This window comes from Aethalodelphis obliquidens, unplaced genomic scaffold (assembly GCF_003676395.1).
Source record: "Aethalodelphis obliquidens isolate GAN/ISIS:26980383/991018 unplaced genomic scaffold, ASM367639v1 scaffold26, whole genome shotgun sequence".
NCBI lineage: Eukaryota > Metazoa > Chordata > Mammalia > Artiodactyla > Delphinidae > Aethalodelphis > Aethalodelphis obliquidens.
Genome location: NW_020837970.1, coordinates 6,500,819 through 6,515,427, shown reverse-complemented (window position 1 = coordinate 6,515,427; position 14,609 = coordinate 6,500,819). Strand labels below are relative to the sequence as shown.

Below are 14,609 nucleotides of genomic sequence, written 5' to 3'. Positions count from 1 at the left end.
TTTTTTTTTTTTTTTTAAAGATGTTGGGGGTAGGAGTTTATTAATTTATTTATTTTTGCTGTGTTGGGTCTTCGTTTCTGTGCGAGGACTTTCTCTAGTTGTGGCAAGCGGGGGCCACTCTTCATCGCGGTGCGCGGGCCTCTCACTATTGCGGCCTGTCTTGTTGCGGAGCGCAGGCTCAGTAGTTATGACTCACGGGCTTAGTTGCTCCGCGGCATGCGGGATTCTCCCAGACCAGGGCTCGAACCCGTGTCCCCTGCATTAGCAGGCAGACTCTCAACCACTGCGCCACCAGGGAAGCCCCAACCTATATATGAACTGCTGAAGGAATGATATTTTTTCTCGCCTCTTATGCAATCACAAGCTTGCATTTTTTACTTGCCCATCCTCCCTGGGAGTATACATAAGGACCAGAGGCTCACTTTGGGGTTCTCATAAAATGCGTGATTACTGGGTGCTACTGGGTACCAAGCTTTGTGTGTGTACTGGTGATACACAGATAAGTAAATTGATGTCATGATATCTGGGGACTTCCTAGTACTGTGGAAATTCATTGGTCTCACCCTTCATCCCAATAAGTCTCTTATTAACTAAGGAGGGTCCTTGAGCATGAGACTTCAACTAAACTGATCTAACTCTGACACCATTTGTAGGAGAGATCGAAAAGCCTCAGATGACATGGCCCACTGCAGTGCGTTAGTGAGCACAGAGAGTTTTATTTTACTCCATCTTACCTAAAATTTAGAGGAAGAATTAAGTGTATTATTTACATACGCCTATAGATCCATCGAAGAAGGGCTGTGTAATCATGAGAGCTGGGGTCCTGGTCACGTACTATTTGGATCGTGTAAGCAGCCAGAGACCATCCGTCAGCATCTCCAGGCCATCGCCAGCTGAAGTCATCTAACAAGTTAAAACATGCACAGCCTTAATGTGACAGATCGGGATGAAAGCCCAATTGTTATATCTGGAAATACACACACTCTCTGGAGGACAGCCATGCCAGCTTGGATGTTTTGTTCAATGAAATACGTAAAGGATAAAATTCGATATCTTTCCATTCTTGGCCAGGTATCCTATGACATGGATGGCTTTTGTGAGCGGAACCGTGATGTGCTGTTTATGGATCTGATCGAACTTATGCAGAGCAGTGAGCTGTAAGTGTGTTTGCCTTATCCGACACGGGATAGAGGTTTGACCAGATTTTCAATATTAGAACAAATATTAGAACAAACGTGTGACATTCGAATGGTCGGCGTTACGTTTCCTTGTGCTGTTGGGTCTGGGTTATCATTAGACAATTCAGCTTCTCAAAACAGCTTTCCCCCCCTCCCCCGGTCTTAGTCTCTCCCTTGTACCCCTGATACTTCCCACCCCACGTGCTAAGTGCTATCTGCATGCCCTTCAGGGCCCCCAGTTTCATCATTTTCAATGGTTTTATCAGGGAGAAGTGCCCATTCTGGAGTTGGGTTGGGATGGCTGTGCCTGACTGTCTAAGAGTGAGACAGTCTGGCTCTGTGACACTTTGCCCTCGGGACATCATCCCAAGAATTCTCCCTCTGTTTTTGAAAATGCTAATAGCTTAGCTAAACCGAAGTTAACCTGAATTGCTGAAGCCCTTGGGAAATGGCTCAAGAACTCAGGGAGGGGCACTCAGAGATCCATTTTAGCTCCCAAGACCCTGACTAAGCTAAAAGCGTAGAGCAGTGGGGGCATCCTCCTTGCAAGCTGCTGGAGCTACCAGGGCCAGCTTTGCCATGTCCTTTCCTTGCCTCTTCCGTGCAAAGGTCCCCCGTGGTCCTGGGTAATGATGTGAGATGTCACTTACATGATCAGGCCTGTCCATGCCTGGCAAGTACAATATTGCACAGTCTTCCAGATTTTACAAGTTTTAGAGCTGTCTCCAAGTAATAGTTGCCATTTTAGTCTCTGTTACTTCAACTATCATAATATCAAGGTTAACTTCTTTGATCAACAGCTGCAAGCCTGATAATTTTCTAGAAAAGGCCTGACTTCAATGAAGGCAAAACTGAGTTTCCTTTTTGGTCCGTGGTTCGAAGTTCTGCTCCGTTTAACCCTCTTCCCCTCCCTCCAGCCTCCACTCCTCCCTGGCCCTCATCTCCCCAGGCCTGCACTTTCATGGCACTCACACCCCTCACTTCGGAGATTCTTCTCTCAAAACGTAAAATCTATTTGCTCTTAAAAAGTCAGGTAAGCCACAAGTCCTGGCTTTGGAGTTTATGAAAATCAGGTGCAGGCATGCTTTCAGAGGTTTTTTAATTATTAAAATTACTGCAAAATTCAAGAGCTATGGATACTTCCATGTAAAACTCCTGTCATGTAGACATGGTCTGTTGTTTGGTAAACACATGTGCTGTAAAAAATCTATAATTGTGTCTGGTGAGGTTATGAAAGTAGAATGCTGTGGAGACTTCCTAGAAAATCCGTGATGCCCAATAAGTCATTTAGGGGGAATTTCCTTTGAGTGGAAGATTCCTGATTTACATGGATCACATCATTCATTCATTCATTCAATCGGCAAATATTTATTGAGCACCTACTGTGTACTAGGCTCTGTTCCAGACACCAGGGACGCTAAGGTGACTAAGACATTGTCCCTGCCCCTGTGCCTTTTGAGGCAGGCCTGTCGACAGATGTAGCTCAGTTACAACTACTAATGAAGTTGCATATTCAGCAGGCAAAGCATTAGTGGATTAGCTGCACTTAAAATTGCTCATACTCAAAACACGTTTTGTCTAGGTTTTTTGCTTGAGGGGAGGGAGGGTTGATACAGTGCCCTATTGACATCTTGTGGGCAGAGGCCACTGATCTGTGAAACATCCTAGAGTGTGTAAAGCAGCCCCAGGCCCCAGCACAGAATTATCCAATCCCAAATATCAGTAGCACCAAGACTGAGAAACCCTGCTTTGGAGCAAAGCAGAATCTGCATTGGATCTGGACAATTCATACAAATCCCTGCATTCTGGTCTATCTTACTTGACTCAGAAAACCCACACTGACCCCCCTCTGTTGTGTCCTGTTGCCAAGGTGTATCTCAGTTCTAGTGGGTGGGGAAATCTGAAAGGCAGAGTTTAAAATTTTAGTTTTCAGGTCTAGACTCCAAGATGCTTCTGTCTTAGAATTCTCTCTCTCCGTTTCTTGTGTCCATTGCTTTTTTCCTCCCGGGTCACAACTTGATGGCTTGAGTCAGATGGCCATTCTGTATCCAAGGTTCTGTGCTTCTGGACGACTCTCTCCATTCTCTATGGAAGCAGGCTTTCCAGCCCCCAAGGTACTTACTGATTGCTAATCCATTCTCTTTCTCCTTTTCCAGACCTTTTATAAAGTCTTTATTTCCGGAAAATCTGCAGGCTGACAAGAAAGGACGCCCAACTACTGCTGGAAGCAAAATAAAGGTTTGTTCTATTTTAATAGGGAAATTTATGGATGCCTATTAAGAGGTAGGGTTTTCTAGGCGTCAGGAACTACACCCCTGGGCCAGGATGCGGTCAGGGAGATGTAACAGATTCGTTACAGAAGATGGCCAGAAGTAACGTTGCTGCTTGAGAACGGGTTACAGGATGCAGGTGAATTTGACTTGGCTGAACTGAAACCCCAAATGGATATTAAGTACCTCATAGCTTAATGGTCAGCAGATGATAATCAGTTACTTTCTAAGAGGAAGTGGCTTTATACTGAATCTAGGAGAATTCACATTAAACTGTCAGAGAGATTTTGTGATCAAGAGCCACATTTTGGATTTTGATGATGCTTTTCCAGACCAGACCCCAGAACTTGCCAATTACGGAACTTTACGAACCTGAAATTCTACTGGGTCTTATATGGGGAATTCATGCACGTTCCGCCCTGGGTCTTGTGGGCCCTCCTTTCTGTGAATTACAGGCATCTGGGCTTCACAGTGTCTCAAAGTCAGAGGAATTCTTAGTGTTTCTTGAGAGCCTCTCGTGGAGAGTGCATTGAATTATCGGAGGCGCTGTGTGATGAAATCGGTTGTCCCTAATTACTCTCTGAATTTAGAGGTTGTGTCAAACACACTCCATCATGTAATTTTTTGAAAAACAGTCACTAAACGTTTTCTTATTTAATTATACCAGTTAAAAACAGTTTCTTATTTTATATTTTTATTATATTTTTTTAATTTTTATTTTATATTATAGTTGATTTATAATGTTGAGTTCGTTTCAGGTGTACAGCAAAGTAATTCAGTTATACATATACACATATCCATTCTTTTTCAGTTTCTTTTCCTGTGTAGGTTATTACAGAGTACTGAGTAGAGTTCCCTGTGCTATACAGTAGGTCCTTGTTGATTATCTATTTTATATATAGTAGAGTGTATATTAAATACAGTTTTTTAAAGAATCATACCAATTAAATACCACCCTGTCTTTATAATCAATGGAATCATTGAGTGATTAAGAGTAGGTAGGGCTCTGGGGCTCGTCACCTGTGTTCAAATCCCTCACCATGTGATCGCCAGCAAGTTACCTAAACTCTCAGTGCCTCTTTTGCCGTAGAGATTTCAGTACCTATCTCAGGGGGGTACTGTGGTGATTAATTTCCATCGTCCCTCTAAGGCACACACTGCCTGAAACATAATAAGCCCAAACCGTGTATGCTTTCCTGTTCCATACTACTCCATCTGTCCCCTCCCTCTCTGCCACGCTTCTTCATCTCTGCCTAATTCTCAGTGGACACTTGATGTGCTTGTTCTGACTGTCCATCCCCCTGTGTGGCTCTGTGTGTCCAGATCCTGCATGTCCTTCTCACAGTGCCCTCCGATAACCCCGGCCCCGTGAACACCACGGTTGCTGCTGCCTGTTTTGTTCACGAGCGTTTTCTTCTCCGAGTGCTGCACCTATGGAAGGCTGTCTTCCCAGCCTCTGAGGGCATAAGCCCTGCGTGAAATAAAGGGAACATCACAGCCACGAGTCGCTTCCATCCGGAGGAGCTTCAGGTTTTGTGCAGGAAGTCAGGCGCACGCTAGAGGGTAGGGTTTTGAGTTGGAGGGTAGAGTCCTCTGGGGTTAAGGACAGTCATGTTCCAGGAACTTGAGACCTACAGTAGTCCTGGGACAGTGTCTGGATTGAGTTCACTGGGGCAGAGAGTTGACGGCAGGGAGGAGATGCGGTTCTCACGAGGCCCCAGATAATTGACGTCTGCACGAAGCTCTGACTCAAGCTTTAACTTCTAGGTCCTGGATCAGGATTAGCTCCAGGCTGGAAAATCCAGTCACAAGACTGTCACATTCAGATCCAAGGGGCCCAGATCATCAGGGCTGCAGTGACTCACGTTCAAGTGGTCTGGATTCTCAGTCCAACTTATTCCCTATAAAAAGCAGGGTGGTGTTAGGAGCATTTTTCTCCTCCTTGGAAGACTTGACCCCTTCATATTCTTGTCTAGTATTATGCTCAAAATAGCCACCTTCCGGGTGTACTCAAAATGTTCAGGATTGCTATGGTCTGGGGAGGTCAGCCTGAAGTCAGCCAGCTCATCTAGGGAGACCATACTATGCATATTCTCACCAATGGTATCCTCTTGGTGAGCTGTGTGACCTCTGCCTGTCTGACCCTCTGCCTCCAAGTAGGAATGAGATTCTCCCTGTTTTATGTCTCCTGAGTCACCTCTTAGAGATGTATAGCCATGGCCCAATCTCTTACACCTTTCATGTCTACAATATTTTGCAGATGCTAAGTATCATCTTTTTCTTTTTTCATTTTTATTGAAGTATGGTTGACTTACAATGTGTTTCAGGTGTACAACAAAATGATTCAGTTATACGTATATATGTATGTATTCTTTTTTAAGTTCTTTTCCATTATAGGTGATTACAAGATATTGAGTATAGTTTCCTGTGCTATACAGTAGGACCTTGTTGGTTATTTTATATATAGTAACTAAGTATCATCTTAATGATATCCCTGAGGTTAAACGTTTAAAGGGATCCTGAGTTCCTTGGAAGAAAAATTAAATTTATGTTCAAGGTAGTTTTAGTGTTGGGAATCTTATTGTATTCTAATTCCTTAAAATTTAAAACTGTTCTGTAGGATTTAATTAATAGAATATTTGCTTGGTGAGAACTCCCACTATCTTTGTTTATAAATAAGAGTATTCTTTCCTTAATAACATGTCCTTTTTGAGGCTTTCCTAAATTCTACGTTGTTGTGGCTAAAAGGGACCGGTTTTGAAATTAGAGCCAAAGATGGAGGGAATGGAGCTCAGAGCTGGCAAAGTGGACGGGGCTACAGCTGTATCTAAGTGAGACTGGGCCTCTACAGGAGCAGATATGATGAGAGACGCGAGTGCCGTGAGGTAACTGGACTCGTAGACATTGAACATCTATTCCACCCTTCAGATTAAATTAGAGGTATTCTAGTTCAACCTACTTAGTTTACAGATGGGGAAACTGGGGCCCAAAGAAAGTTAGTGATTTGCAACATAGCTCGCAAAGAGCAGAGCCAGGATCCCAATTCAGGCTTGCTAACAATCTATGTGGAGGGTAGAATGAGGAGCTGTCACCCTAAGCCTTTCTCACTGTCCTGTCTGCACTTTTTTTTTTTTCTTTTTTTTTTTTTTGCGGTACGCGGGCCTCTCACTGTTGTGTCCTCTCCCGTTGCGGAGCACAGGCTCCGGATGCGCAGGCTCAGCGGCCATGGCTCATGGGCCCAGCCGCTCCGTGGCACACGGGATCTTCCCGGACCGGGGCACAAGCCCGTGTCCCCTGCATCGGCAGGCGGACCCTCAACCACTGCGCCACCAGGGAAGCCCCTGTCTGCATATTTTAATGCCTGCTACTGTAGGCAAGTAGACAAGCCTCTGTAGGCAAGCCTCTGCCCTTGTAGGGCAAGTGCCTTTGGTAGCTTTCTGTTCTAACTCATGGCCTCTTCTTGTCTGGAGCCAGAGTAAATCCAACCTGCTGCTTCCCAACCACTTCAGGGGGCATTTAAAGTTGACCCATAGCTAAATACAGGATAATGTTGAGATATATTCCTGTTTGCTCAAAATGATTATTCCAAAACCTAAAGGCTTCTCTCTAATCCTAACTCACCCAGTTAATTCCTTTTGTTATCACACTAAATTATCCCATATCTTCCTTAAGGAGGAGGATGGCATTGTGGTTAAGAAAAAAACTTGGTAGCTCACAGACTTGGGTTCTAGCCTTACTTCTGCTTACTAGTTATATCATCTTGAGTAATACTTTATTTGTTTAAGGCCCTGTTTTCTCATCTAAAAAATGGGAATGATAATTGTAAGAAGCTACTTCTTAAAATTCTGAGGCATAAATAAGAAAATCCATGTGTCTAGCCCATGAAGCATATTCAGTACTTGTTAGCCGTTACTATTTTGAGCTATTGAATAGCTCAATAGAAAGAAGTATGTCAAGTGTCATATAAACTTAAGTCGAACTTGCCCCCTGTGTTTTCTTATGCTAAGTTGAAAAGGTATGCTCCTAAATGCTTAGGACTAAAGAGTCTGCTAAGTTATACGTAAAAATTAAAAATAAAAATTAAGAGTTTGGGAACTTAAAAAATAAAGCTTTATTATAACCCGTCCCTCCCCAGCTTCATCTTACGTGTTGCAAAGATCATTAAATTTGTTCTCAAGTACAATCTCTCTCTCATCAACAAGGAAGACGAGAGTCAATTTACATTTTTATCGTAGAGCTTTGCTTTGATCATACAACCTCGGCAGCTTTGCCCTGACTTCCAAGCATTGCAAAGAATGCCATATTCTGCACATCTAAACAGAGAACTTTTGCTTTGAATATACCCAAGAGTTTTTCTCAAGGGTTTCAGATTTCCCAAACCCATGAAAAGAGAAAAGTCCTAATTGAGAGAGGGTTGACTACTGCAGGCAGATCCCTTCTGCTGACTTTGTAATGGTTTTCTGGCTTTGGAGATCCCTTTCCTCTATTTTCTTTTAGAGGTTTTCTCTCTTTGTGCTGATTTGCTTAGAATGAGAGGTTGCATGTGTGCCCCATGATTGGATCCATAGGGTATGCTCAGCTGTGTGGTGCTGGGAGTGCTGATGTGGGCTCTGCTCCTGTTTCTTCAAACAACATTTGTGGCACTCATGATTTGAAATACCTCATAAGCAAGTTCAGCTTTATTTATGTGGCTTTTTCTTCTTGAACCCAGTTCCATCGTGGGTACCCGATGCACAGGTAGTAAGAGCTGATTTTACATTGAATATTTTAGTTCGTGAAAGAGTAAGTTTCCTGCCACACTGAAAGGGCTGTGAGTCAGCAGGTTTGGAAAAGGACATGCTGAGGAGGAAGGTGAATGAAATGGCCTATAAAAGATTTATGAATTCTGAGATTTTTATGTATCTCCCACTTTTTAATTGTGAATTTCCATCATGTTAATAAGGTGATTCTTCATTGGTTAGATTGCCTGAAAAGAGTACAGGGGATTTTGATGATCTATCCTTGCAAATACGTTTCTGCACCTCCCTTCCCCTCAGAGTTTATGAGAAAAATGTATTTGCAAAGGCCGTCAGTCAACATAAAATGAACTAAATTTGTTAACAGTTGGCATGCTTCCCTGTTTCTCCTAAAAAGAATTATATGGGAGGATTTACTGGGTTTGGGGGTGGGGTTTTTTGGTCTTATTTTATTAACTATACTAAAAATACCTCATCGTTTTCAAAAATCTAATTTCAAACCCACTTGAGAGTGTTCAAATCACCATAACAGTGAGTAGAGCTTTAAGAAAGTGTAGTAGGCCCGAGTTAAGCCTAATGAACAAACTGTCATGAGGATGAATTTCTAGCTGTACATCTGCACACAGGTCTCCTTTGAAAGTTGGTCTGCTTTAGGGCAAGTTCCATGTTTCTAAATGGTGTTACTCTTCCTTTCTAGAAACAAGCCAATGACCTTGTGAGCACCCTGATGAAATGTACACCTCACTACATTCGCTGCATCAAACCCAATGAAACCAAGAAGCCCAAGGACTGGGAGGAAAGCAGGTATGGTGAAGACATAGACAGGAGGTCAAGGCCAACCTGCATGGTCCCACCCCGTTTTCCCCTCTGCTCAAGCTGGGCCCTCCTATGCCCGAGGCAGGAGCAGTTTCAATTGCCTTCCAATGTGTTTTGTGTCTTAACTTTTTCAGGAAGAAGCCTATGTAGATATATTTTTCCCCTCCTTGTTTTTTCCTGAAATGTTAGCAGTGCCCTTCAGTTCAGAATTAGCGATTTATGTTGATCTTGGCTAGTCTGGGGACAGATGGAAAAAAGAAAGCAAACCTTAATACAGCAGAGTCAGGATGGTTTTCAAATTAGTTTGAGGCTCTGTGTAGACATTTTTAATGCACTCAGCTCATCAGCACACGCAGGATGTGGCCTGGAATGCTTAGCTCAGGGTTGAAGTGAAGTTCCAAAGAGCTGGTTAAAAACAATCTGTCGGGGGCTTCCCTGGTGGCGCAGTGGTTGAGAGTCCACCTGCTGGTGCAGGGGACACGGGTTCGTGCCCCGGTCCGGGAAGATCCCACATGCCACGGAGCGGCTGGGCCCGTGAGCCATGGCCGCTGAGCCTGCGCGTCCGGAGCCTGTGCTCCACAACGGGAGAGGCCACAACAGTGAGAGGCCCGCGTACCGCAAAAAAACAAAAACAAAAAACAATCTGTTGGGGCTTCCCTGGTGGCACAGTGGTTAAGAATCCGCCTGCCAATGCAGGGGACATGGGTTCGAGCCCTGGCCCGGGAAGATCCCACATGCCGTGGAGCAAATAAGCATGTGTGCCACAGCTACTGAAGTCTGTGCTCTAGAGCCCACGCTCCACAACAAGAGAAGCCACCACAGTGAGAAGCCCACGCACCGCAACGAAGAGTAGCCCCCGCTCGCCGCAGCTAGAGAAAGCCCTCGCTCAGCAGTGAAGACCCAACGCAGCCAAAAATAAATAAATAAATAAAATAAATTTATTAAAAAACAACAATCTGTCATTTAGTTGCTCGTTTGAGCACAGGGGCTGTGGGCTCTGTACTCCCCCGAGGACAGTGTTGATGAGCAGCGTGAGTCTCTAGGAGGGAACCAGCCAAAGGGAGATGTGCAGCATAGAAGCATGCAGTGAGCCCTCTCCTCCCTGACTTCTGAGCAATCCCTGTTCCTCCTATACCTGGCATTTAGCACTGTGGCCTCTGCAGGATGCAGTGGGGCTGTTGAGGAGGAACATGTTAAGATGATGACTGGAGAATATACTTTTTGTATCCAGCTGGGAAAATTCCTACTGTCCATAGGAATATGGGAAGCAGGGCTGGAGAGAGACCCTGTGGGTGACTTGGACTAGAGAGAGAAGTCCTGCCACTGTCACCAGATGACATGGATGCGAACATACTGGAATTACGATCTTTTTTCTTTTCTCTCTTGGAAAAAAAGATAGATAGACTCTTCTCGGTATCAGGTGACTCAGTCAGGGTTAAACTCCAACAGGAAGACCAAGATTAAAATTCCTAGCTCCTGTGGGCTTCCCTGGTGGCGCAGTGGTTAAGAATCTACCTGCCAATGCAGGTGACACGGGTTCGAGCCCTGGTCCATGAAGATCCTGGTCCACGAAGTTGTGGAGCAACTAAGCCCGTGCCCCACAACTACTGAGCCTGTGCTCTAGAGCCCGCAAGACACAACTAATGAGCCCACGTGCCACAAATACTGAAGCCAGTGTGCCTAGAGCCGTGCTCAGCAACAAGAGAAGCCACTGCAGTGAGAAGCCCGCACACCGCAACGAAGAGTAGCCCCCACTCACTACAACTAGAGAAAGCCCACGTGCAGCAGCGAAGACCCAACACAGCCAAAAATACATGACTAGAAAAATAAATAAATTTGTTTTTAAAAATAATTCCTAACTGCCCATTACCTCTTCTGAGAGACATGAATGGGTCCACTTCCCATTCTACCAGCAAGATCCTTTCTAACCCACCGCAGGCAGACAATGCTTGATCCTTTACGGGGAGGAAAAGACAAACAGGAAGGAAAATGCCCAAGCTCAAGCGTTTGCTGTCTGCACGTCCTTCTTTGCATCTTCACACTTTATGGTGCAGCCTGAGTCTTTTGTTCTCATGTTAAGGTGCTGTTGGGATGCAGCAGCCTTCCATTTGGTCATTCCACAATATTCTGACTAGTCTCATCAGTAGATGTGTGTTTCTAAGGCATCTTGTCTATTGAATTGCTCAAATGTTTCCATTTAAGGTAGTCTGAGATTCCTCTTACAATATTTATCCATTGGTGATGTTCAGGCTCTGATAAGAAGCCCACTCCTAAGTCACCAGTTCACAGTGGGATGCCTCTTGCCATTAGGAAGCTCTCCAGTCCTTCTCTAAATCGGTTTTACTGTCATCTCTAATCGGCCATAAGAACCATTCTTGGGACTTTCCCGTGTGACAGCTTTTCTCCTAGTTCAAGGCAGTCACCCTGTTTCCCTGGGATCTCTTCGGCAGGCTCATCGCTCAGCTCCTCCAGCCATTCCCTCTGAAGGAGCTGGATGTGGAATCCGACACTTCCCCTTCGTGGTCATTCCCCTGGATGTGCTTAAATTGCCCTCTGCTTTTTTGAACTGTGTCACTCACTTTCTCTTTTGATATCAAGAGGATAACAGATAGAAAATGTCTGGGGCTTCTTACCTTACAACACTAGTTCTCAAACTTGAATGTCAGAGTATCCCCTGGAAGGCTTATCGCTGGGTCCCATTCCCAGAGTTCCTGAGTCAGTTTCTGGGTGGGCCTCCAAGTGATGCTGGTGATGATGGTCTGGGCCCCATAGTTGGAGAACAGCTGATCTAGAGCAAAGGGCTAGACTAGGATTTGGAAGAACTGTATCCTGATGCTGGCCTATCACTAACTAGTTTGAGTGAAACGCTTGATCTCCTGAGTCCTCAGTTCCTTCCTCTTTAAATTAGAGGGTCAATCCAGAGTGGGACTCCTTCAGTCTGACAGAATGAACTCTCCCACATCTGTTCCCTCCGTCTGTCATCCTGCCTCCGGCTGTCTCTACGTCACTCCTACACTCACCCCCTCACACGCCACACTCACATCTCGTGCATGGTGACTCTGGACTCTCTCTCATTTTACACACAGAGTGGAAGGGTGGTGTCACAGGCAACGTCAGAAATAAATTACGAGGGCTTCCCTGGTGGCACAGTGGTTAAGAATCCGCCTGCTAATGGAGGGGACACGGGTTCGAGCCCTGGTCCGGGAAGATCCCACATGCCGCGGAGCAACTAAGCCCGTGTGCCACAACTACTGAGCCTGCACGCCTAGAGCCCATGCTCCACAACAAGAGAAGCCACCGCAATGAGAAGCCCACGCACCACAATGAAGAGTAGCCCCTGCTCGCTGCACCTAGAGAAAGTCCGCATGCAGCAACGAAGACCCAGTGCAGCCAAAAATAAATAAATAAATTTATTAAAAATAATAATAATAAATTACGAGAGTCTAGGAAGCAGAGGTATTGCTAAGGGGTGCTTTAGCCCACCCTTCCCCCTACTTCAAACTTTCTCCCGCTTCCCTTCCCCCTACTTCAAACTCTCTCCAGCTTCCCTTCCCAGCAAACATAATTGTGAATGAAAACATCTCGCTTGCCCTCCAAATGCAAAACCTCCCTGGCACACTCTCCCCTGCTCCACGTGTCCAGCTCTGTTGATTGTCACTCTAATGTGGAAATCTTGCAATAGCTACTGGTTGGAAGTTCCTCAGCCCTGATGCTACCTTCTCATAAAATCCGAACTGATTCACTGGAGTATCAGAAGCTGGAGAAATGAAGAAAGTGCTACATTTTATTCAGTAAATTTTCATAGAATTTCCCCCAGGGTGTTTTCCCTTTTTTTTTTTTTTAATTACACCCCTTATTTGAATTGCAGTGAAGAACTTCCTAACATACACTCATGTAAACTGGTTTTACAAAGTGTAAGGTATTCCTTGGTCAAGTGTTGATTTGTATTTCTAGTAGGATGGCTTCCTGGGGTCTGCCCCCTCATCTCGGTTCAGGTTTACTGTGTGACAGATGGTCTCATTTCATCCGTGAGCGTGGAATGTCGGGGTCCATGAAAGGGCAGTGTGCTTCGTTGTCAGGGATCACAGGGTCAATTGAAGTTCTTGGTGGACAGGGTTACTCATTCCACAAGTTTATGGCGTGTAGTTTATTTTTCTTTTCCTGTTGAAAATGTGTCTTTGTTTGGCTTTGGCAAAGTTGCCTGCCCTGGATTCTAAATAACTGTCCTAGTAGAGTTCTCAGGCCATGACCTTCTGAGGACAGTCTTGAAAGAGGGCTCCTTCTGAGGAAAGGAGATGGTATACCCAGGGGAACAGCGGGCATTTCCAGCCTGGTTGATGTTTACTGAGGAGTTGACAGCACTCCAAGAATATACAAAAAGCAGGACATTTATTTATTTGTTTGTTTATTTTTGGCTGCGTTGGGTCTTCGTTGCCGTGCACAGGCTTTCTCTAGTTGCGGTGAGTGGGGGCTACTCTTCGTTGCGGTGCATGGGCCTCTCACTGTGGTGGGCTTCTCTTGTTGCGGAGCACGGTCTCTAGGCGTGAGGGCTTCAGTAGTTGTGGCACACGGACTTAGTTGCTCTGCAGCATGTGGGATCCTCCCGGACCAGGGCTCGAACCCGTGTCCCCTGCACTGGCGGGTGGATTCTTAACCACTGCACCACGAGGGAGGTCCCAAGCATGACATTTTAAACATAACAGAATATGTTGAACTAGTTGTCTTGTTGACAAAAATTTGTATGAGAAGGTTTCCTAGTGATGGAAGTTATAATGAATGAAACAATGTTTTCACATGAGGCACGTTGTTTTCCATGTGGTTCACGGGAAAGGAATCAATGGGTGATGCATTCCCTGCCTCAAAGCTTGGGGTGAAGCCAGTATTTGTGAAAAATACTTAAAATGAGCAGATATCTCTAACTGGCAACCTCATGTATATTTTCCTTAGTAGAGAAAAGGCTGGTGGTGAGTTTGGGATTTGGAGGATGGGAAAAAGGAAAATTATTTTCTTGAATCAGATTTCTACCCTTTCAGTTAACCAGATACGTATTAATATCACACACCCTGAGGGCCAGCTTAGACTCTGAACACTATAAATTATAATCTTTTTTTAATATGCTTCCCTGCAGTGTGGAATTGGGAGTTTGGGGGGAACGGTGGGTGGGAGAACAGAGTGAAAAGATTATCCAGTAATGTCCTGGCTCCATTCTCTCCTTTGTAGGGTAAAGCATCAAGTAGAGTATCTGGGCCTAAAAGAGAACATTCGAGTGAGGAGAGCTGGCTATGCCTATCGGCGCGTCTTCCAGAAATTCCTACAGAGGTAATGAACGGGTGACTCTGGACTCTTTTTTTGTTTTAAACAGGTTTATTGAGCTATAATTCACATATCATACAATTCACCCATTTAAAGTATACAATTCATTGGCTTTTAATATATTTACAGAGTTGTGTATCCATCACCACAATTAATTTCAGAACATTTTCAAAAAGAAAAATCTCCCTTCCCGAGTCATCAGCCCCCTCTTCGGCCCTCACCCCTGGCCCTAAGCAGACCCTTCTTTCTCTGCCTATTCTGAGCATGACTTATAAATAGAATCATGTAATATGTGT

General features: G+C 44.8%; 1 protein-coding gene across 4 annotated transcripts in view; it reads left to right on the top strand.

Moving 5' to 3' along the window:
• MYO1E (myosin IE) overlaps positions 1 to 14,609 on the top strand; it is a 205,057-nt gene that overhangs the window by 146,872 nt on the left and 43,576 nt on the right. For all 4 annotated transcript variants that reach the window (XM_027123173.1, XM_027123174.1, XM_027123171.1 and 1 more), the window contains exons 15-18: positions 1,072 to 1,157; positions 3,335 to 3,416; positions 8,882 to 8,988; positions 14,221 to 14,319. In XM_027123173.1, coding sequence (XP_026978974.1) covers positions 1,072 to 1,157; positions 3,335 to 3,416; positions 8,882 to 8,988; positions 14,221 to 14,319 — 374 coding nt within the window. The remainder of the gene's footprint in view (positions 1 to 1,071; positions 1,158 to 3,334; positions 3,417 to 8,881; positions 8,989 to 14,220; positions 14,320 to 14,609) is intronic.